Raw genomic sequence first — 24,094 nt, forward strand, 5'->3', positions numbered from 1 at the left:
ACTTAAAAAAAAATTACTAATTGAACCACAGCAAGCCCTGTATTTCTGAATAATAAGACCGGAAGATGGAAGAATTCTTCTAGAGACCCACTGCGCCTACAGAACATTAAACTATTCTCCCTTTTGGCATTAGCACACCTATCTTATGTTTTATTCCTAGGCATTCTAAAAATAGCAAGGAAACAGTCCTCTGAAACACTAATTTTCCATATTTGAGTAGAAAAATAGCAGGAATGATGACAAAAGAATCCAGGGAGGATTTGAGATGCACCCAGACCTCAGAACTTACATAGAAGAAGTGTCCACAAATAATACACCTCTACTGTAGTAGCCAAAATGGGATGGACAGCTGGCATTTGAATCCTCCCTGGAGGTAAGCCACCACTGGCACAGAATACAGAGTCTAACATCTGTCTCTAAATCAGAGAAATTGAATTTGCAATGAACTGACTCAAAATTCACCTTCTAGAACTGAGCACTTTTTTAGCAAGTAGTATTCGAGACTTGTGAGATCTCATGTTCACCAGGCAATTAAACCCCAAAAGCTATAAAGTTGGAAGGCAAAAATCTTGTACAGAACAAAGCATGGCTTTCCATGGATCTTAGACATCTTCAGTTTGGATCTCATAAACATAGGAAGAGGTGGGAGCCAATCTCAAAAGAAGTATATGGATCAGTGAGGCAAACTTACTGCGTTAGCTTGAGTAAGACCGTGCTGTTTTTCTGGTAATTTCTAGCCCTTTCAGAACCAGAAAACCACTGACGTGTGGATCACTGTGACTTACTATACTGAAGTATTTAGAAGTCAAATGTTCCAGACCACACAAGAAGTTCTGAACCAATACGAAATGGTTTGGAAGTCTCAGTTCCTTTAAATCTGTTACCTTTATCCCAATGGAGGCTGTAAAAGCTAGAAAACCAAGAGTGGATGTCTTTGCACATGAAATCATGCTTGTTTGCCTCATGGCTTCCATGCTGGAGCTAGACTTTACAATACATAACATTATTTGCTGTTGTGGTGTTTAGCTCTATTTTTTAGCCCAGTGTACACTAAAGAGAACAAAAAGGTCATTCCTGAGTCCCTGAAGATGAAAAAGGGCTTTTTTTCAAGATGAAAAACTGACATCGTTCACAGCAGCATTCATAAGGAAAAATGGACCCTTGAATGCAAGATACTTTCAGCATAATTACCACTATTTTCAGAAAGTGAAAAGTCTTAAAGCTAGTTTTAGCTGTATTTGACTACTTGAAAACAAACTCCTTTTTTTTCATGCTGGGAAACTGCCAAAAACCTTCTAGTGTCTCACAGAGCTGGAAGTTGCATAAGAACAGCTGGATCTTGTAGCTGGCTACTGTAAACTGCAAGTTCAGAGAAACATCCCCTAAGCCAGAAGAGCATAACACAGTTTTATGTCAGCTTTTGTGCTTCTGTGCAACTCCTGTCATAATGCAGAAAGTCTACTAAAGAGCTCTAAAACTGACTTTCTGAATATTCTGGCACACCCTACCTTAATCCATGAGGCAGGAGGCCATCACAGCTTATATTTGCTATTATTACACCTGATCCATAATTACTTTCTGTAAGGGACAGCACTGCTTTTTCATGAATGTAGATGGACATCCTCCTCCAGAGGTTTCTTCTTGTTACAGGTGATCTCTGAACACACTGGACTCCTGGCACTGTTAAGTTAGCAGTGAGGGGTTGTTATTTTGAGGATGCAAAGCTCCACATACAGTCTGAACCACCATTTCAGGCACACATCAGAAGTTTGCATTGCAATCTGGGTGGTAAAGGCTGTTGAGCAAGGGCAGAGAGGCACCAGGGCTATGAGGCACTCATCTCCTCCTTGAAGAATTTATGAGCCCATAGGGGTATGGCCTGCTACGATTCTCAGGGCCAACTGAATGAGAGATAAAATTGGAGATTAGTGGTAAAAATGGACTTGCTGCTTAATTCAGGTCTTTTTATCAAAATAGTATGTCTCTAAGAGACAGCAGAATTCATTCAAAATAAGTAGGCTTACTAACATTGAACTTCATCAGGGCCATGGAATGTGTAAGGAAATAAACACTGCAGGCTTGTCAAGGTGGTAAAACATTCTTCCAAGGCAGACATCACTAGTGCTCATCACATGGATACAAGATAAAACTCAGGCTCAGGAAAACAAAGGAGATGCTAAGGATTCAAAAAAACATTCCAAAATAAATTTCTGCCCGTAGTTAAAGATAAAAATTACTGACTAATAGTAATCCTACCAAGAAAGACAAGAAATCTGGTAGGCAAAATGGGATTTGTCTGAAAGTTGAGCTGAACAGGATGATTTAGTATAAACCAGATCTTTCAGAAGTGGACAATCAGCAAAGCCACACTGTCTTCAGTGAAAAGTACTGTGAACCTTAAGAGTCCATGTACCTCATTCATACACCAGATCAAGAAACTGCCACACCAAAGGGTCTTGTGCCACATGGATACCAATCATAAAATGCACATAAACCATGATATGATATGTTCTTGATATACTTTCTATACTTACTGCTTTTTAATGCACAACTAGCAAGCCAACTGCCATACTAAAAAGGAAAATGTGCCACTTTGTACAAGTGTCAGGGCTGCATAGCCTCCAAAAAAAAAAAAATCTTTAAATAATATTTGCCAAAAAACTTTCAAGTTAATTAGAAAAATCAGAAAGTGGAAAACAGTGACTAAAACACTAAAACAGAATTATGTGAGACACATCCACCCTTGCTAGATACTCTAAATCATACCTGGAGTTTTAAAAGTGAAAGATTTGGGAAAAAACAACTAGGAAGCAATTAATTATACAGTAGCAGAGTACTTAATGTTAAGAAACTGAAGGGTAAGCAGAAAGCAAGAGAAAAGATAAGAGCCCTGTAAGGGGAAAAAAAAAAAAAAAAAAAAAAAGAAGCACAAGATAAGCAGACAGATGCTCCTAAATCTGACTAGAAGCTTGATGAAGCTATCCATTTTTAATTTTTTTTTCCCTTTCTCCAACAAAAAAGATGCAAAAGGCATGGACCACTAGAAGCAAAATTTCAGGTCACATTATAACTTGACTTTATAAGCCTCATCCAACAGCAAGCACAATACAGTTTTTCATTTCAAGAGAGTAAAGGTATCTCTAACTCACAAAAAATAAACCAATTAAAACCAAGAATAATCACAACTAGGAAGAATTTAAAAATTGGGAAATTCTCTACAGCTACGGATAGCCTAAAAGCCACAGTTCCATAAGAAAGGGGAACACCAATTAAGGCTGGAAGCTCCTAGTTCATGGCCAAAGTGAATGCAGGAATTAGAATGGGCAGACATTTGAGACAATAGGAACATATAAATTGAAATCTGAACTTAAGGATTTCCTTGCAGGCAATTAGACCACTGTAGCTCATTAAAAATATCTCACAAAAAGATAAGAGATGAGACTTAATTATACTGCATGAATTTTTCTGAAGAAGATATTCAAAGAGGTCTTTACTAAGACACAAAATGAGTTTCAATGCCTAGAACATAGTAACAGATCCAGTCAAAATACAAATAAAGAATCAGTAACAGTAGGGTAATTAATTGTGGAATAAACCATTAAATGAGGCAGAGGATTACAGTGTATGGAAGCTACAATAAAGATTGCACAAAGCTTCATAATCAGCTCACTGGTCATGCACAGATTATCAGGCTCAACAGAAGCATAACTGCCCAAGGAGTAATGAACACACAACTTGAGCAGATGAGAATGTGATCAATTGATCTCAGTAACAGAAGCTGTCATTTTACCACCAAGTTCAGTATAAGGCAGCTGAGTTTTAGCCAGCTGTGAACTGGGGAGCTGTGTTTAAAAAAGAGCCCAAGTTCTTTATTAGGTGAAGCACAAGAACTTCCTCCAGTGGGTACACGGCTTCTGGAGTGGATTCCATCCAGCTGAGCACAGACTAAGCAAATTTTACATAAAATATTCATGAATCTTCTAAGTACAGAACATGAACAGAAATAACTCTCCACTGTAGGAAACTCAGATATAGCTTGACTTCAAAGAATCTAAACCAAAACCAAGTTTGGATTTGCCTTACTATAAAAACCTTTCATGTAAAACTTGATGTAACCTTGAAGTTGAGTTTATTGCTCAAAACCAGATATTAAGACTGGATGAAAAAAAATCCATTAGATAAAATTTCCTGTTCCATTTATTCAGGGATGTGACTGGATGATCTTTAATGCCTTCCTGGCCTCAAAACCTTTGAATAAACAGCAAAATGACTGCATCACCATCAAACATGCATTAAAGATGAAGCAATATTAAAATCTATATTCAGTTGTGCCAGAAAAATACCACTGTAACAGCATTCTTACTGGCAAGATAATATTTCACCAATGTACAATTCCTTAAACCAGACAGAGAACTTTTGGGTTCTTTTGTTCTCACACACAAATGCACGTAATTGTTTCAGAGGCAAAAAGAAAACACCACCTCAGAAAATCATAATTTGAAAAAACAGTTTTAAACTGAGCAAGCAGGAGTCAGACTGTTTAACAAGAGGATTAAACTGAATCCCGGGATTATCAACTGCATAATAAGAGACGTGGGTAGTTTTTCAGGTTTTTGTGTTGTTTTGTGGTTTCTTGTTTTTTTCCTCCCTAGTACTGTAAATTCAGAGCCTTTGGAACAAAGCCAGAATCTTTATTTACCCCTAGAAGTTTCTCCTATCATATGGGAAGTCTTTTCAGATGGAGGTCCCAACAATGAATTAATACAAGCTTGTAAAGCTGAATGCATAATGGATGCTGTCCTATATTCCTTATTCTCCAGTTCATCATCTTCTTCATTTTCTCATTATGTGCACAAACAGAGTTAAAGAAAAATTAGAGAAAGTAAATAAGGCACATAATGGAAACTATGCTCTATAGTTTCAGGTGAGGAGACAAAAATTAAAAAGGGGTTTGTGTACTAAAGCAATTAATATGATGGGGCTGTAAATTTAGTTTGTGGTTGTTCAATCGGATGAGAGAAACAACAGAAAAACTGGAAAACAATAGCAACCAGTTCTCCTATTTGGTTTATGTGAATTTTTTTCTGTTTGCTGACACTATTCTGGAAGATAGAACCATAGGGAACTGATGCTATAAGAAGAGAAGCCACACTGCCTATACTAAGCTTTAGTTTCATTAGAAAGTCTGTCTATCAGTTACATACTCAAAACCCCAACCATTTCTTGGGAAATTGAGAGTCCTCTGTCCTGTTACAAATTTAATGCAGTCACAAGACTGCTATGGCATTGCTGTTCTCCATTCATAGTTGTCATAGGAAAGATCAAATGACTCTGAAATTGATAAAGTATTACAAATCCCACAATATTCCTGACCCTCTTCTAGTTTTGTTCAGGGATGAAGACTTCATACAGACTCTGCTCATTTGTCAGACTGTACAATATGAATTTTACAACCTACTCTACTCATTAGGATCTACAAGTGCCACTTGCAACTGCAGAACAGAATTGGTTTAATTTCATACTGGTGTTCCCCTGGTTGCAATATGACAACATTCCACATACAACTATGTGAAATATTGTTATATGAAAACTACATAAACACAGGTATGCAATAAAGATACACATTACATACAAATATTGTATAAACTCACCCAAGGCTTCTCACAAGCTTTGCAAATTCTAAGAGACACGTGTCTGAAGGCAGACGAAGTTGTCCTTCAGCCAAAGCTAGCTGACAGTCCTCAAATGTATAGTCTGTCACTGAAACTCCCAACGCCCTTGAACAAAGCAAAGAAACACAATGAGGTAGTCTAAAAAGATGAGCAGAATATTTTTTACACAGCAAGAAATCCTCTAGCAATTATGCTGTCTATTCTGAAGAACTATAAGGAAGAGCCAATAAAAGAAAGCTCACATACAAAGAACTAATTATGGTACTCAAGTCAACGCAGAACATCTATTTTGACTTTACTAGTGCATGAAAATAGAACACAAGGGAAAAAGAATCAAGCAATTCATAGGCTTCCAAATTCCTTAATATTTTAATAAAAATTAAGCAGGGTTTAAAATTATTAACCTAGAAAAAAAACATATTGATTATAATTATTGATAATTATGTTAATTTATTGATATGATTATTACATGAATAAATTAATAAATCGATAATCATTACCTTCAGGTAATATTTAAATTATACAACAGGCAGCATTCCTCAATAAAGAATGGTTAGTATATAATGTATAAAAAACAAGTAGGGTTAAACTACAAGCAAGTTATTTTAAGTATATGACAAAAGAAAGGTAGAAGAAAAACCCAAAATAATTAAGTACACATTTCTGCTTTACTTCTAACTTGATGCTCTGTAGTAAGAGCAACACCTAAAGATACTTCAAGGAAATCCTGATTTTGTTGTTGCACTGCATTTACAGAGTTAAGAGAAAGACACTTCAATTTGGAAGAGGCCTTTAAGAATTCAGCATACAGAGGACAATTTAGAAAGCAAACAGTCCTCCATATGAGTTATTTATCTACCACAGTTCCATTATACTTGATTCTACTTATAGTAGTATGGAACATTATTTTTTGTGCAGCTTTTTCTATTCTGATGAAGTCCTTGCAAAATTTTTTTTCTTGACTTACCTTCATTCTTTTCATCTACAGGTTTTCCTACCATATTGCTAACCACATTTTTCATCTGTAAAGTTACTATACAGTAATGGCAAAATTGATAAGCCCCCACCCCCCAAGGCATGCCATGGTCATCTTGGCTTTGATTAAAAGCCTGCATTCAATTCTATGCTTTATTATAGGACAGTTTGATTTTTATAGCAGTTACTGCTCATTAAATAATAATATAATTTCTGTTAGGTAGCCTCTTCTCCAGAATCTCATTACAAGGTCTTTCTATGCCAGGGTAAAAACATAAGCCAGTTCTCATATCAAGCAATTAATTGTCAAACTTTATGAATTCTTATACATTAGTAAGACACACTCTTAACACTAAAGCTATTGATCATGGTTTCTGAGGATGCGAAAGGCTTTAAATATTCAGGAAGAATGCCTTGTTAATAGATATTCCAGCTCAAAATTACCAGTTCACAAATTAGATACTATTTATAAGCTACTTGAGAATAAAACAAGGACGTACAGGGTAGCAATCTCAGATGAATAACCTCCCTCTTGCAGCAGGAAACAACAAACAGGAAGGAATAAAATCAAAAAGCCAACTAAACAAAGACAATAGAGGTATAGAGAAAATGCCCTCCATCCACCAGCACACCCAGGTCCTTTTCACCTTCCCTGCTCTCCAACAGCTCAGTCCCCAACCTATCCTGGTACCTGGGGTTGTTCTTTCCCAGATATAAGATTTTACACTTGCCCTTGTAATTAATTACATTTCTCCCTGCCCAACTCTCCAGTCTGTCCAGATCCCTCTGAATGGCAGCACAGCCTTCTGGGGTGTCAGCCACTCCACCCAGTTTTGTGTCATCAGCAAACTTGCTGACAGTGCACTCTATTCCTTCATCCAGGTCATCAATAAATATACTGAATATTACTGGTCCCAGTACTGACCCCTTGAGGTACTCCACTAGAAACAGACTTCCAACCAGACTCCATCTCTCTGCTGTACTCCAGTATGATTCAGCAACTGATTAAAGGTGGCAATTAGAATGAAAAGGCTGGTTTTTTTTAAAAAGCATGTTCTCTCAAGGAAAACAGACAAGACAGACAAGTTAAAACATAACCATAAGGTGGCAAGCCAAAGCAAGAAGCATTAACTCATTAAAACTAAAAGCTAGATGATGTTCAAACATATCAAAAGGAAGAGGACTTAAAAGAACAGGACATTCAACCTGGGGGGGGAGGGTAGAAATCCAACAGACTGGCATCCTAGAACCAACGCCAGATTTAAATAATAGCCTCCAGATATGTTGAAGAAATCTGTCCAAACAGAAATTAAACCAAACAAACACTAAAAAGTAAATAAAAACCCCACCACATTAAAAAAAAAAACCAACAAACAAAACAAACCAAGAAACCCAAAGCAATCAAAACTTGTGATACAGAATAAATCCCAAAGAAGAGCATAATTAATGCCCCAGTGTAAACCCAGTATCAAGACTGAGGATAAAAGCATCTTTTGCTCACCAGTTGGCAATTTCCTAGCTTCTGAACTTTAAAAAAAAAAAAAAAAAAAAAAAAAGGCTTAGGACAACAAGCAGGGCATACTGATACTGCAAGCTTGCTACCCTGGACTTCAGAAGAACAACCTTTAGCCTCTTCTGGAATCTGATGAGCAGAGTACCATGATCAGGTGCACCCTCAGAAACATTTGCTGATGACACCAAACTGTGTGGTGCAGTCAACTTGCTGGAGGGAAGGGGTGCCATCCAGAAGGGCCTTGACAGGTTTGAGAGGTGATCTTGTGGAAACTGCATGAAGTTCAACAAGACAAAGTGCAAAGCTCTGTACTGGGGAAATCCCAAGCATAAACATGGCTGGAAAACAGACTGAGAACAGCCCTGAGGAGGACTTGGGGATGCTGTTTGATGAGAACTCAACATGAGCCAGCAATGTGCTCCTACAGCTCTCCTAAAGCCAAACAAAACTTGGGATGTGACAAAAGAAGTGTGACCAGAAGGTCAAGGGAGGTAATTCTCCCCCTTTACTCTGCTCTCGTGAGAGCCCACCTGGAGTAGTGTGCCCAGTTCTGGAGCCCCTCAACACAAGGACAAGAAGCCCTTGGAGCACATTCAGAGGAGGGCCTTAGAGATGATCAGAGAGCTGGAGCACCTCTCCTATGAATACAGGATGAGGGCTGGGGTTGCTCAGCCTGAAAAAGAGATGGCTCTGGGGAGACCTTATAAGGGGGGCCTACAGAAAAGCTGGAGATGGACTTTTTACAATGACACGTAGTGGAAGGATGATGGAGAATGATTTTAAACTGGGAGAGGGTACATATAGATGTTAGGAAGAAACTCTTTAACGTGAGGGTGATGAGACACTGCAACAGATTGCCCAGAGAAGCTGTGACTGAACCCACTCCAGAACTGTTCAAGGCCAGGCTGGATGGGGCTTTGAGCAACCTGATATAGTGGGAGGCGTTTCTTTCCATGGCAGGGAGGTTGGAACTAAATGATCCTCAAGGTTCTTTCCAACTCAAACCATTCTATGATTTACATATACATACAGACTTTCAGAATTATAAAGATCAGAAGTCATGAAGATGAAGAAACAACTTTTGCTCACAGTAAAGTTCAGTCATATGATCATCCAAGGCCAGAAATATTAAGAGTTCAAGGGACTGTAGAATTTAGAAGATAAACCACAAGCTATATAGAGCTAGCAGTTTAACACAAAGAGAACTTTATTTCAGCTCAGTGTTGAAGACACTTAAGCTGGGGAACTTTCAAGTTCATTATCTGTGCTAAGACTTGGAATTTCTCAGTTTCTTAGAATAAAGAATAATACTAGAGTTCACTGTAAGGCCTGGATGCAACTGCAACTCACAGGATTTTCTACAGACCCAGTTACCAAACTATTCCAGTAAGTCTCCAGGGCAGTCTTTCCCTACTTCAATTCAACTGCAAGGAGAAAAAAGAAAAAAAAAATTAAATTTGAGATTTGAAATGCAAATTGCATATGAAATCCAATATTTTTAATAAACTGGGAATAACAGCTTTGCCCATGTGTTCCTTTGGAATAATTTTCCTACTCTTCATACTAGCTCTGTTTTCACAGTCAGTTAACCTGAGCCTGGCCTTCTCAGTGTTCAGCAGTTTTATAATGGCCAGATATGATTGTCCAGCTTGACACAGCTTAAGACTCTCTCCATCCATACCTTCTCTGAAATCCTGGCTCTCTACCTTTCATTGTGTCACACACACTACATGAAATTCCAAAATCAGCAAGTCACTTTAAAAAAAAAAAAACAACCAAAACCAAGAAAATCAAACCAAACAAACACCCAGAAGTCTTCTTGCAAACCCAGTCTGTTACATGTAAGGGCTGTAGGTGTTATATCCTGACTTCTCACACCAAACAGCTCCCTATGTCTAACACTTGTGCAGTCATGATATAAAAATAAATTAACAGCTTTATTTTGCATGCCAATTAACTAAACACACACAAATTTCTGAACACAAACCAGAATGTGACTGCTGTAATACTATGCAAAGTGAGAGAAAACAGAACAGGGAATGCTGACATTCTGAATCTATGCTACAACAAAAACATTTTCAGTGTTTTACATTGTTAATAAGCACAACTGTGAACTAATCTAGAAAATATTCCAAAGGCTGCCCAGAAATCCCCTTTAAATCAGCTATATCTTTTAGGGTGCTGAAGACATTAGAAAGGATAGCAAATTTGGTATTTTACTTGACTATCAGATGGTCAAGGACTGGTTAGATGGGTATTTGAGCAACCTGGTATAGTGGGAGGTGTCCCTGCCCATGGTGGGGGCATTAGAACTAGATGACAGTCCTTTCCAATGTTAAGCACTCTATGAGCCTATGTTTAAGAAAAAGACATAGAAAACATGGTGGACAAATAACCTCAGCTTCTAGAAAAGGTGTACAGGAACTTCCTGAAACAAAGGCTTTTTTGTGCCACTGTAGTTTAGAGTCATTAATGGATCAAAATTTTTCAAGCATTTCTCAGCTCTGATGATTTCATTTTATGTATCTGACAGTGAGTGCCACAATTTTGTACATGTTTTGAAGTATATTCACATTTAGTTGCCCTACTCTTTTCTCTCTTCTGCTACGGACTTGCCTTACTGGGTAATTCCAGAACACTCATGATTTTTCTGACCTTCAAACCAATCTTTCCCCTCCCCTCTTCTCTCTTCCCCAAGCTGAGGATCTTTCAGCTAATTAGTTTTGGAAGGCCAGGGTAGGTAGCCAATTTTCTCTCCTTGGACTTCTCTCTCCTTGGACCAGTCCTTTGTGACATTCTGCAAGAGGATGAAGGTCCAGTCACAAGAAGTCTGGAGTTCACATCAAGAATACAGTATCTCATGATGGTTTAAGTTTTAGACAGAAGAAGAAGCTGCTCACAGCTATTTTTACTTCTTGTGTAAAGAAAATGGGTCCTGTAATTATTGCTTTGGGTAAGATCTTGTAGGCTAGTACAAAACAAACCTCCTAGGGATGAAATATGAAGCAGGATCTTTTTGTGTTGCCAGAATTCAAAAACCTAGTTCAAACCAGACTGGTGCAAAACATTTCTTAACTTAAAAAAAATTTGTTTCTTCCCAGAGAAAGTAAACTTAGCAAGTGCATAGAGTTAATTAACCCTGTTCAGTAACTACATTTATCTAACTGCTACACTCAACAGCATTCATAGAAGCAAACAGAATGCACAATGTAGTTCTCATTTCCATTGGTAACTCCAACAAGCAGTTACTCCTTCAGTAATTCCACTTACACTGATCCTCGTATTTTTGATGGTCAAAAAAAAAAAAAAAGGTCTTGAATTCCAAAGCTGAGTGCTGAGCATCCAAACAGTGGGGTTCTGCAGAACCACATACAAAACGTCAGACAGCACAGGCATGAGAGCACAGCAATTTTCCCCCCAAAAGTTGAATTTAATTGGCCACTGAGAATACAACAGCTATGATACAGACCAGCAAGCTACTGTAAACCCACGTATCTCAACAACTAGCATTACTGTACTACATACAGTGACAGAGATCACACTCTGACTCTGTGAAAGCCTGCGAGAAAAAAAAAAAAATCTGATTTTCACAGATGCAGAAAGACAGCAAAAGGTGAAATGGACACAGAAGACTATCTGATACCTTTTGCTTTCAAAAGCATGCTGGAAAAAAAGATTAATTTCTCAAAAGCTAAAAGGTAATCCTAGTATGTCAAGCTGATAAGAGTTACTGCTTTAACAGTATGACATGCTCTTAAAAGGGGAAAGTGATCCTGGCAAGGGCTTGACAGAGGAAACATAAGGAAGACAGATGTTTTCAAACTCCATGTCTAACACGTTGCACTTCAATTGATTTTAAGGTCCACTGTAAATGCAAAACCTTGTCTTTAAGTGTTTGAGTAAGTGAAGAAGAAAGCAAAAGTTATTAGAAAAATGCAAACTACATTCTCTAGAAGAGCACAGTCATATGCCCTCATGTCTAAATATTTAATCCAGGCAAAGGAACTCAACCAAATACCAACTATAAGTAAGGGAAGGATTTCCAGTGACATCAGTGATGTTTGGATCAAATTTGCAAGGAGAGACAAAGGGTCAAATCAATATTTAAAAGAGGAAAATGTAATTTGTTCGCATTCTAATAATGCTGAATTGGTCACAGTGTTTAAAGATTAAAAACAGAATGCTTTTGCAAATCACACTAACTTAAATTACTAAGATCAGCTTAACCTAAATTGTTGCTGCAGCTAAATGCTAGAAAGTGTAGTGTTTATTAGCATGTTATTTGTCCATACTCACTTAATCATCTTATTTTCCTTTAGAACAAGCTGGAATTAAAACATCTAGGCAAATTATTTTAACATTTGGCTTAAACATAAGTCTCACAAATAACTAACATTTGGTCTCACTCTTATTGAGACCTCACTAGGAGTATTGTATCCAGTTCTGGAGCTACGGGGTAAGAAGTACACCAAGATCTTGGAGAAAGTCCAGATGAGGACCACCAAGATGATCAAAGGGCTGGAGCACCTCTATCATGAAGGCAGCTGGCATCATTCAGCCCGGAGAGGAGAAGGCTCTGGGGAGACCTTATAGCAGCATTCAAGTAACTGAAGTGGGCCTACAGGAAGGATGGAGAAGGGCCTGTACAAAGGCATGCAGTGATATGACAAAGGATAATGGTTTCAGGCAGAAAGAGGGTAGATTTAGGTTAGACATTAGGAATAAATTCCTTATTTTGATGGTGGTGAGACACTGGCGCAGGTTGCCCAGGTAGGTTGCGGGTGCCCCATCCCCAGAAGTGATAAAGGCCAGGTTGGATGGGGCTTTGAGCAAACTGGACCAGTGGAAGGTGTCCCTGCCTGAGGCAGGGATGTTGGAACTAGATGATATTCAAGGTCTCCACTAATCTGAAGCGCTCTGTAATTCTAAAGTTTTGATGTTTCTACAGGAAATCTAAGTATCTGCCATAAGTATAGAAACAGTTAATGCAATCTCAATATTTTAACTTGTGGGTTTTTTCCCAAATTATACCATCTAAACCATATTCTTCACTACTTTGAAGACAGTCTCTGTAAAAGAAACTAATAAACTAGAGCAAAACATGTTGTGTGTATATGAGTGTCCAATGGGTCTGTGCATAATTATCTAACCCACAATTAGAGATGTAAGCTGCTGAGGTTACTTTAGACTTGTACAAGAAGCCTGCAGTGCAGATTGTCACTATTAGCTGCCTACACTACCAGAGGCTTATTTTTTTGTACAAAATGAATAGTGCTAAGTACATGCAACTAGCCAGAAGCTGAGCTACTGACACTCATTTTAAACACATTTGAGCAAACCAACTCTTTTTTCTCAAAGCAGCAGTTACCCCCTATCTCATGAAAGCAGTATTTCTATACTCTAAACACTACTTTGATTACTTTACAACTATCAAATGTCTTCCAGCCATGATAATGAAAATTAGGTGTTCAAGAATCTATTCAACAGCCTAAAGGCTGTAGTGCCACAACGAAAAGAGACAACTAATATATACATATATATATATATGTATATATATATATATATATTTAGGCGAAAGTACCCCAAACAAACTAACAAACCACAAAACAAAATTTAAATGGGACCAGTAAATCAGAAAATATGATGCATAAAAACATTATGGAAAAGTAATGAGAGAAAGTAAGGTGCTACTGATGCAACTAAGAAGCCTAAGACTACTTTTAAAGCATAAGAAAAAACAAACAGTAACATATCTTATTACTAGCTGGGGACAGTAAAATCACTAAGAGGCAAAAACATCATCATATATAATAAACAACTTAGAAAACAGTGCAAGTGACATATCTTAAAGATTAATTACTTTCCAGTGCTTTAAAGACACTTTCTTTACCAGTGAGACTTTTCTAGAAATAAACACTTATGATAGCAAGGTCAGATGATTTATACCTAATAGTTCTAGAAGAAGTAGGATTGAAGCCTCAGGTCTACACACTGACAATTTACATTACCACAGTTCCAGGAAATTTTGATTTAACACTTTGAAGACAGAAAGCTTGGCACTCAACTAGCAAATAGACAGAAGAAACAGTAAATGCTGAAATTAATATATTAACAGATCAAAATAATCCACAGTGACTAACATCAATGTAAGGTGATAAGAGCTCATGCATAGGAACACCAAATTATGCTTTTGCAGTTCTAAGTAATATTTACAAAAGTGAAGCCACTATAATATGTAAAACACAGCATGACTTACTCGCAGGGCAATTTCAGAACTGTACTGGAGCACAGTGCAGTACACATTAAGTAAATTAAAACTCACAATATCACCAGACTTTATTTTAAAGGCAACCTGCGTGGACTCTTGACATATTTAAAGGCTCTCAACATTTTTAGAGATTTGAAAATGCACTTTCTGGTAGCATGCTGTGGATTACATGGAGACCAACTCACATAGCAGCAGTCAGAACCAAACAAGACAGAGTCACTCAAAGAAAAGAGGTTGCATGAGAAAAATCAAAGGCAAAGCATACTGGTAAGGAGTAAGTAGGAGACCATACTTTAAACAGCAGATTAACCTAATTTGCACACACCTTTTGTGCAGAATAAGAAAAGGATCCAAAGGAAGACAAGCGTGGAGTAACTATTCAGCAGCAGTGGCAGTGGCAGCATGAGAAAATCCAGTTCTCATTACACAGATAATCCCCAAAACAGAAGGAACAGTGAGCTGAGTGGCTCCAACAAGACAAAACATGATTCTAGCTTTTGGCCCAACACTGCTGAATGAGTATATGCCAATGAGTAAAAAGGTTGAAGAGTACAGACATTAAAATACTGAGCATTGCAGTGGTGAGATTAAGCAACCTTTTAAAAAGAAACTTTTGACTTTTTATAGATATGGGTTGAGAGCCTTAAATTAATTTTCTACCATGACAGCGTCCTTTGAAAAATGGAAATCTATCACCTGAATTCTTGGGGAATTTGGTGAGAGATAATTGCACAAATACTGAAACACCAACCTTCAAGAGATCAGCAGATATTACATTTGAATTAATTAAAACAAACTAAATTGAGTTTAGAAAAAAAAGTCTATGAAATGAGGTCTTGAAAAACAGCAGGAAGGGGTACATATTAATCCTGACTGAGTAACTTTTGGTCACAATTGGTCAATGACAGGATCGTGCCCAACATGGTGCAGGCAAAACAAACCAGTGTGTTCCTACTCCAATGGACTGTGGCAAAAATCCTACTCAAATGGCAGCAGCAAAAATCAACGATCTAAATAGTGGATTAGGACTTGAATGCATCTTCAAAAGTACACAATCCCTCTCATCTTGGGATAAGGAATACAATATGGACTTGTGCAGCAGTTAAAAAAAGGCATTTTACTTTTTATTGATAAGGCTGGCTGAGGGAACTTGAAGCACAGAAGAACAGATTGAAGTTCCTGGCCTGAAACAGTCTCACTTGGTATTTCACTTCTGGGACAAGTAACTTGTCTTGACAGAAACAAATGCCCTAAAGAAGCAAATCTCTGTGAATGGCATCATCTCCTTTCTCAAATATTCAATTTATATATAAGCACTCAGGAAGTATCTAGAGACCCCCTTTCATCACTCACATCTGTGGCTATCCACAAAGAAGCTAAACAAACAAGGCTAAACCAAAAATCTTCCACAGTCAACAAACAGAAGTATCCAATGAATTAGACATCTTGTCAACTAATCTGTTCAACACTTAACAGAAGCTCTTCACAAGATAAGATTACAATGAAAGCAAACAGATTTCAGGAATGGAAACTCTATCTATTCTTGCGCTCAGAAAGTTTTACCAACTTCTCTTTAAATTAGGGGCAAGACCGAAGATTTTGCTGCAACACTGGTTCTAAACTCACAAATACATTACTATCTGGGACTGCCACCCCTGCTGCTGTAAAATATCCAGTCGGTCTCTTCTTCCAGATGGGGAAGAAGGGGAAAGCAGACATCTGAACAGATCCTGAAGTGACCTCTTGACATCAAAATGATATATTAGCACTGATTGAAATCTTCAAGAAAAGGACACAAGATCTAGATGAAGCAGTAATACTGTCCTTTATTCAGCAATGCAGAGTGCAATGCTAGCACCAAACAGCACCTGAGGTGCTAGAGTTTTAACTTCTAGATCTCGAGAGCAGACTGACAGAACCCAAGCTGATGTCTCCTGTACCAAAAGCCACATGAAAGAACTGGGAGAGTCTGGAGAACTGCCACTAGAAATAAGCACCTGGCAGTGGTGAGAAGCAAATAAGTTTTGGCCACGTTGATGTTATTTTTACCAGTCTAGAGTAATCCATGGTATTCAGGTACCAGCATTCTGTTTTATTCTCATCTGCATTTTAACTTGAGGACTTTGATATCCAAACACATTTGTTTTCATTTCACATCAACACAGCACCTACAGCCTCTTCTTCACCTCCAAGCAAGCCATATTTGCTATCCCCCATTCTGACAGTCTTCCCTTTACAGCTGCATCCCACTTCTGTTACCTCAAATGCCCAGTCCTTCAGATGTGGGAGGGAAAAAAAAAGACAAGAAAAATCACATCTCTCCTCCTCCACACATAGAAGGGAAGGCTGTGAAACACACTGGTCAGTGTAAACTTCAGTACGTTTTCAAACCTTCCCTTTTTACCACACAACCCCTGTCAGATGATTGGAGTGGAGTTCAGAACGAAGGTTTAATAACACAGCCTTCTACCCAAAGTCACAAGTTCTTTCAAAATTAGGATTATAAAGATCCATAATTCCTTCAGGAGTTATTATCATAGATAAATAGTGACATACTGCAAACACTGAAAAAGGCAATATAAATACAATAAAATACAACCTCAATAGCCCAAAATTCAGCTACACCAACTTCCATAAAATTCAACCATACATTTCTCCCCAGAAGTCTGAATACCCACAGCAGTGAGCAGAACTTAAAGAGAAGTAAAAAAAAAACAAAACCAAAACAACAAAACAAGCAAACCACCAACTCCTCCTGCTGTATTTGAGGCTCCCTGGCCTCCTCAGAGAGATGAGGGCAACTGCTATACAAAAAAATCTTTGCATACAGTACTGCAGACTATAAGCTTCTTTGCCAGCAGGCACCTACTCTGACTTGATTTCATTACATTTTCTTGATTTTAAAATTAAAATCCTATATCTATTGTCATTCCATATTACAACATACTTACTCTGCCATTACACGTCTGACGTTGTTGGCATATAACACTGGATTTTTTCTTTCTTCTTCTGAAGGAATATACACAGGTAGAAACTGCATACAGAGAACTGAATTATACCAAGAATATTTAACATTTTAAACAATAATATAGCAATATGGTAAAAATGTATACATTTTGTTGTACTTACAAAACTCTATTAACATAAGGACTATTAAAAATTTTAAAATTAACTCTACTATCACACTTCTAGATCTTCATGTTAACAGTGACTCTGCTCATTTCTTACCTCATGGAGCCTAAGTAGAGTTTTACCTTTCTTTCATAAGTTGGACAAGGAATTTTAAAATCATTTAAAAATATAAGCATTTTCTTGCACAATTTTTTCTCCTACATCCTGTATTGGTCAGCTCTTTTCTGGACCAAAATACAATACCCAAAAAAAGCATCTGCTACATGTACATTTTCCTATGGCTTAAATCTTATGAATTCAAATCCTCAGTACATCAGGTATTTACTGCTCATCCTGCCAATTTTGAAATCAGTGTAGGACTGCTGACTGTACACATTAAGTGTTTTTATCTTCTAGTGCTGGAGGTTTTGAATAATTTCTCCTTCAAACTGGACACTAGTTACTAATACTCAGAAAAAAAATTCTGAAAAAATGCAGATGGCCACAGGATCACAGAAAGTTGAGTTTGGAAGGGGAAAATTAAACCAGCACTTCCAGTAACCTACAACTGAAAAGGCAGCTTTCAGAATGAGATGGCCTATATTAAAAGACCTTCCAGCTTTTGTCTATGTTTTGAAGTGTTCATTGAAATAGGATGTAAGCCCCAAGATCTTGGCCAGTCTCACCTATCAAACCCCTCCAAACGTCCCATTTCTGCCATGTAATTAGCCTCTCAGATAGAAGGAGCAAGAAAGGATGACTGGTTCCACTTCTGCTCAGTACCAGATAGACAATTCCTTTAGTAATGCAACACAACAAGATAATCAATACACCAAGTGAACAAAATAATCCTGTGGAAAGCTGCTGAAACAGAAACCGTATTTCATATTATTACATACGGGCACCAAAAAATTGGAATTACAATCCAGAAATTTCACACTGGTCTTTAAAAAAGAAAATAACAATTGGGAAATAAGTATAAAGTCTCTCATTTAAGCAAATCCTTCCCAATTACCATGAAGGTAGCTGTATTTTCATAATTGCATAATGGCATGATCGGGAGTACCCATAATTCTTCAATTAGATGTTTGTTTCTTCAAAATATTCAATGACGGACAAACCTTTAATTTATTTTGGGTTTTGCTGCAGTTTTCCCTATATGCACCACTGCATCTAATACCACACAACTGTTGTCTTCTAGGTGTATGAGCAGGTGCACCAGGCTGATGAGATGCAATATAGAAAAGGACAAAGACTGTGAAGCTAACAAGAGATGGAAACATTGTTCCTTTTGCTTTCAAGCCCCATTCCGTTTGAGTTGCAAATCACTATCAAGTCCTGCATCCAAACACAGGACAAGTTTGAATCTGAGGGGATCTCAGAGGTGTATGTCTGTGCCTACCTGGACAGAAACAGGATGATCATTTCAGCACCAGTAACAAAACTAACAGAACTCTGCTGCAGACTGTGATGGGTGTATGAACACTGAAGCTAACAGGACAGCAAAACAGACTGACATAAACCACAACAAACTACATGGGTAGGTGATCATGTATCCTTTCTTCTTCACAAGGCTGCTTGAATACCAGTTCCAACTACAGGATGGATGGACAGGTAGGCCAATATTTATAGGAGCCTATTAGAATATCTACTCAGATGCTTGCTCCTTGATACACATGCTGGATAGCACATATGGGATGCCAGAACATATGTTATATGCAGAGAAGCCCAGACTAAGAAAACTGTGATCCTGACTGCTGGCTCTTAGACCTTACCATAGCTATCATTTAATCAAAACCAGTCTGATCATGTTGCTGTGCTGTACATCACCCTGAGTTCTTGTAGTAACCAATGCTGGCTGGTATTTGTCAGTGTCCCTGTACTGATGGAATAAGACAGGAATAAAAGCCAACAAACTTCAGAGACCGGGAGAAAAACATGACTTTGAACAAGGAACAACTAATATTTCCCTGATGTCCTTAAGTCTGCTTCATTTCATTACAGAACAGATTTAACAAGTAGCTCTCAAGTACTCTGCCTTGTACTTGAAAGCAGCCCTGCAAATAGCTCTGTTCCTCTACCCTCTGCCAGCTCCTTCTCTAATATGGAGTATTTCAGAAAGTCATTAGCTTTATAACTTGTCCTTATGCAAGACGTGTATGAGCCAGCAGCTGCTGCCTCAAAAAATCAAGAAAGTTCAGCAGTGCTCACTTCTGTGTGAAAGAACTCATTTTACTTGCCTCGGGCAGAAAACCATGCTTCTGAGATAGAATAAAAATCCTGCCAATTAGCTGGTTTGTCTTACCACTGCATAAGGCAGTCACTCCCTCTACCAAAACCAGGCCAGTATTTTGGAAATAATATTTTTTTATTACTATTTTTTTAAGATAAACTGGATTATTAACTAAAGACATGCAGCTGAAGTGATAACACAAACCACAAATTTCTACAACAGATACACTCTATAGTGACTGACACTTCACACATTCATTATTTTTGAGAAGAATTTATAGCATAAACAACTAAACACAGAGCACAGCAATGGTAAATACTGTGATCAGCATTTTTATACATTACAATATTAACACATATACGTATGTAAACATGTATTAGTTTTTCCTGCTAATTTCCTCTGCCATCAGTTCCATCAGCCTGAGGCAAAAGCTGTTTCATTATTAAAAAATGTGAACAAAAGAACGGCAGAATATCCTACATAACACCTTTAAAATACTGTACTTCTCCACAAAAATTGTAATTGCTCTCTGTAAAATGTATAAGACAGCAATTTAAAAGGAAATGTTTTAATTGTTTTCACATTTTCTCTACGACAGTCTTCAGCTTTAGGATCACATACTGTTTTCCTCACAGCAAAGTTAAAAATATACACAGACCTTCTCTATATTTTCAGATTTCACATTTTGAAAAGTGCAGCCTAATTAAAAAAAATTAGCCAGACACACGAAATAAACTATCTGGCCTATAAGAAACCACCTACAATGATTCTTCTACAGAAGACTGTCTTTAGTTTGTACAGCAGCATTTACACACTTGGGTTAAAAAGCCATTAAAAAAACCAAAAAATGTGCTCGCAAAGACTCTTTAAATAGAGTCAAATCTATCTACTCTGTTTAAATTATAAAGAAAGTAAATTCTTCAGACAAGTCAAAAACCATATTTTGTTATTCTTTAGGCTACATTTTCAGATACAGAAGCCATTTGCCTTAAAAATAAGCATTTTTTAAACTTGTTTTTACAGACATACATAGAAAGTTTAAATACAGACTTTTACTGCAGAAGTACAGTATTATGTATTCTGAAGCTGCTCAGAATACACTGGGGTTTTTTTACTGACCTCAATTTCCACGGAATTGTGAAACTGACATAAAGTAAGCCACAGAATTTCCAACCTAAAAGGAAAAAGAAAAAAAAAAAAAGATATGGAGGAAAAAAATTACAGAAATACATTATGTTCAAAAATCTTCAGCTAACATTCTTACTTGTAGGTATGATCATATTCAGATTAAAAAAAAACCAGAAAAGATCTTAAGAGTATTTCAGATTACATTATGTAAGGTGGAACAGAAGCAATTTACACTGACAGTTACATCTGAAAAGACATCCAAACGCAGGAAGAAGACAAACTACAATATGATATACAGGTACTAAAGCATGCAGTAAGATATGCCATATTTATAATGTGTAAAGAAAGAGGAAGTCTGTTTCAGGAAAATGCTGTGTTCAGCACAGAATTGGCAAGATTAATTATAACCACTAAGATTTTATCATTACCTTGGTTGTAATCAAAGTTCATTATAGTTAGGAGGTCTGTTAATTAAATGCAGTACATGTGCTTTAGTAGCCTAAGACACAAGATAGCTGGAATCAACTTGACCTCAAAAAGCAGTAAGATTCAAATCCAGGAGAGGATTTAGTGAATCTAAATTAGGGAGCAGCATTAGTAGGCACATTTCATATACTATCTAGGTAGTTAGAGCTGCCTGTCACTGGGAGGAGAGGGCTGGTCAAAATCCTCTTAGGTAGATAAAATGTAGTTCCTAGAAACAACACTCTACCCATGCTGCTAATCACTCGTTCAGGACTGTAACGTTTTCTATCCTCCTTTTATAGTGAACTTCAAACATGCTAAAGCAAAGAAAAGGGGCAAGAATAACAGTGGAACTTCTCATTTGAAGTTTATGTCACTAACAAGAAATATGAAAGTCTAGTCTCTAGGTCTTTGCCCTAGAGCACCAAAAAAATCCCAGTAAGTTACAAGTAAACCTCTCTCTCTACTGACTCCTTGTAATTATCAAAGATTAAACCTTAAATTACAGCTATCAATTTAAAAAAGAGATTCTGTATCTAACCCAAGTCTGATAGAGAGAAAATTTAACTTGTATGATATAGTCAGTATATTTTTTCAAGGTAGTCAGTTGGTCTGTTCTGAATACTGTCAAAACAATAAAAACATTACTTTGCTTAAGTAGAAAGTCTTAGTTTCCATGTGACAAGTTTTCAATCTGTCTGTCCAAGTTAAACCATGACACTCTTTTATAGGCTACACCAATTCTGAAAACAGAATAATCTGGAAATATTGCTGTATTCAGAAGTAAGTTTTAGCCAACACTATGACAGAAGAAGAGAGACATTTGCTGAACTGAAGCCTGTATCAACCTCTCCAGTATTTTCTGCTAAGACATGAAAAATACATTTTAGGTCACTCAGGAGAATTAATCCTAATTAAGTAAAGCTGTAATTTAAACTGACCCTTGGAATTTGCGTAAGATCGTATGCTGCCTCAGATTCTGATTCAGCTGTAATTTAAATCAACTTTATTAGCAGAAGTCAGCACTCCCAAATAATGGTTTTGTACACATTGAAGTGATCTGAGGCAACACACCTACAAGTGCCTTCCCTCTTCTGTGTATTCTCTGCTCCTCAGACAGGACACTAAGCTGCAAGCCACTTATCAGCCTTCTTCCCTCTGGCTGAGATAATTGGCTACACAAACTGCAATAAGAAGGCCAGGGAAGAAGTAGGACTTGACAAGGGAGGAGAGACCTTTGCATGCAGTAAATGCTGCAGTGCCTACTTAAGCACATGATCATGGATTCATCTACTTCAACAAGATTTAGTTGAAAATTGAACCTTTAAATGCAAGCGATGATTTCCTCAAGTCTCCAAATCTAGATATGTGCTTAATTAGACCTGGTTCCCAGTACAATTGAAAAAATAATCGACAACATGAATTGACAAAATTCTGAATTACTTGAATCTTGGTTAATCCAAATGGCTTTCTTGTTACTATTCAAATATACAATCTCAGGTGAAACATTCAAAACAACAGTTACCAAGGGGGAGGCTAAAGGTAAACTATTAACCACAAAATCCAAAATGTCTTGTTTTGATGTTCATCTAAACATTTTAGAACTTCTACTCCAACCCCAACATGAAAATCATGCTAAAAATTAAAAAAAAAATTTTTTTTCTCAACTAAGAACTGCTTCATTTAATATTTCACATAACATGGATTTGCTAGGGAACCTCTAGAATAATATTTTCCTTAAAAAAAAAAAAAAAAAAAAAAGGTATATTCAGGCAAGATAATGGAAACATTATCGCCAAATTCCATGAGTGGTTTCACTGTTTCTGTGGAACTAAATCAATTTCAAACATTAGCCATACAAATTCTTATACAGCAACCCTAAATAGATTTGCAGGAAATAAAATACACATAGCAGAGGCTAGTTATTTTATTTCAGCTATTTGTCTAAAAATCCAAATTTTCTAATAAAACCCATAATTCCATTCTGCAAACCACCAAAAGTCATTTGAAGTAGTACACTGTTTATACCTGGATTCCTCTAGCTGAATATTAGCATAATTAAGGAATAATAGATAAAAGACAAATTAATTCCAAAGAATAACCCCATAATCAGCAGTTATTATTTGATTACACAGACCTGCAAGTCTGTAGACTATAGGTTTTATTAACATAAATAAAACCTAATGAAGGAAAGCAACTATAATAAAGGCAATAAGGCATAAACCACTTACGCTCCTGGCCCTTGCCACGTCCAGGTGATTGTATCCTAAGAAAAGAAGCATGACAGCTGCAATTAATTATTGTACTTTAAGCTTTTGTTACTTCATAGGTACTGTAACTGCTTACAGGGTTTCAATGAAAACTTCAATGCCCTCTTTGCACAAGTTCTTAGCCCAAACAGGAATAAGTCTATTTTTTATGTAGCTAGAAAATACCCACTAGCCCAGATTACCAAGCAGTAATCTGTGGAAGACACTTGGAAATAAAAATACATTTCATATTGCTCTGTGACATTTAAGCAGGTATGTAGCGTTTCATAGTTACCAGCACTCTGAAAGGAAATTCAAGCTAAGGAAAATACATGAAAGAAATGAGTGTAAAAATAAATCACAAGAAGGATTGCTGTAGAACTGATGGACTGAGACATTAGAGACATTTATTTTAATCAGAATACAGGTAATAGCTGTCAAGCATTCAATAGGCAAAGTAGATAAACAGAAGCTAAATTT

General features: G+C 37.1%; 1 protein-coding gene across 3 annotated transcripts in view; it reads right to left on the reverse strand.

Annotated features, from left to right (window-relative positions):
* LPCAT1 (lysophosphatidylcholine acyltransferase 1) overlaps positions 1-24,094 on the reverse strand; it is a 62,611-nt gene that overhangs the window by 13,033 nt on the left and 25,484 nt on the right. For all 3 annotated transcript variants that reach the window (XR_011724433.1, XM_071736878.1, XM_071736879.1), the window contains 4 exons: positions 23,597-23,631; positions 20,892-20,946; positions 17,380-17,462; positions 5,652-5,777 (listed from right to left, as the gene is read on the reverse strand). Coding sequence is in view for 2 of the 3 variants with exons in the window: in XM_071736878.1 (XP_071592979.1) it covers positions 5,652-5,777; positions 17,380-17,462; positions 20,892-20,946; positions 23,597-23,631 (299 nt within the window). In the remaining variant the exon portion in view is untranslated. The remainder of the gene's footprint in view (positions 1-5,651; positions 5,778-17,379; positions 17,463-20,891; positions 20,947-23,596; positions 23,632-24,094) is intronic.

The sequence above is a fragment of the Heliangelus exortis genome, chromosome 2 (genome assembly GCF_036169615.1).
Source record: "Heliangelus exortis chromosome 2, bHelExo1.hap1, whole genome shotgun sequence".
NCBI lineage: Eukaryota > Metazoa > Chordata > Aves > Apodiformes > Trochilidae > Heliangelus > Heliangelus exortis.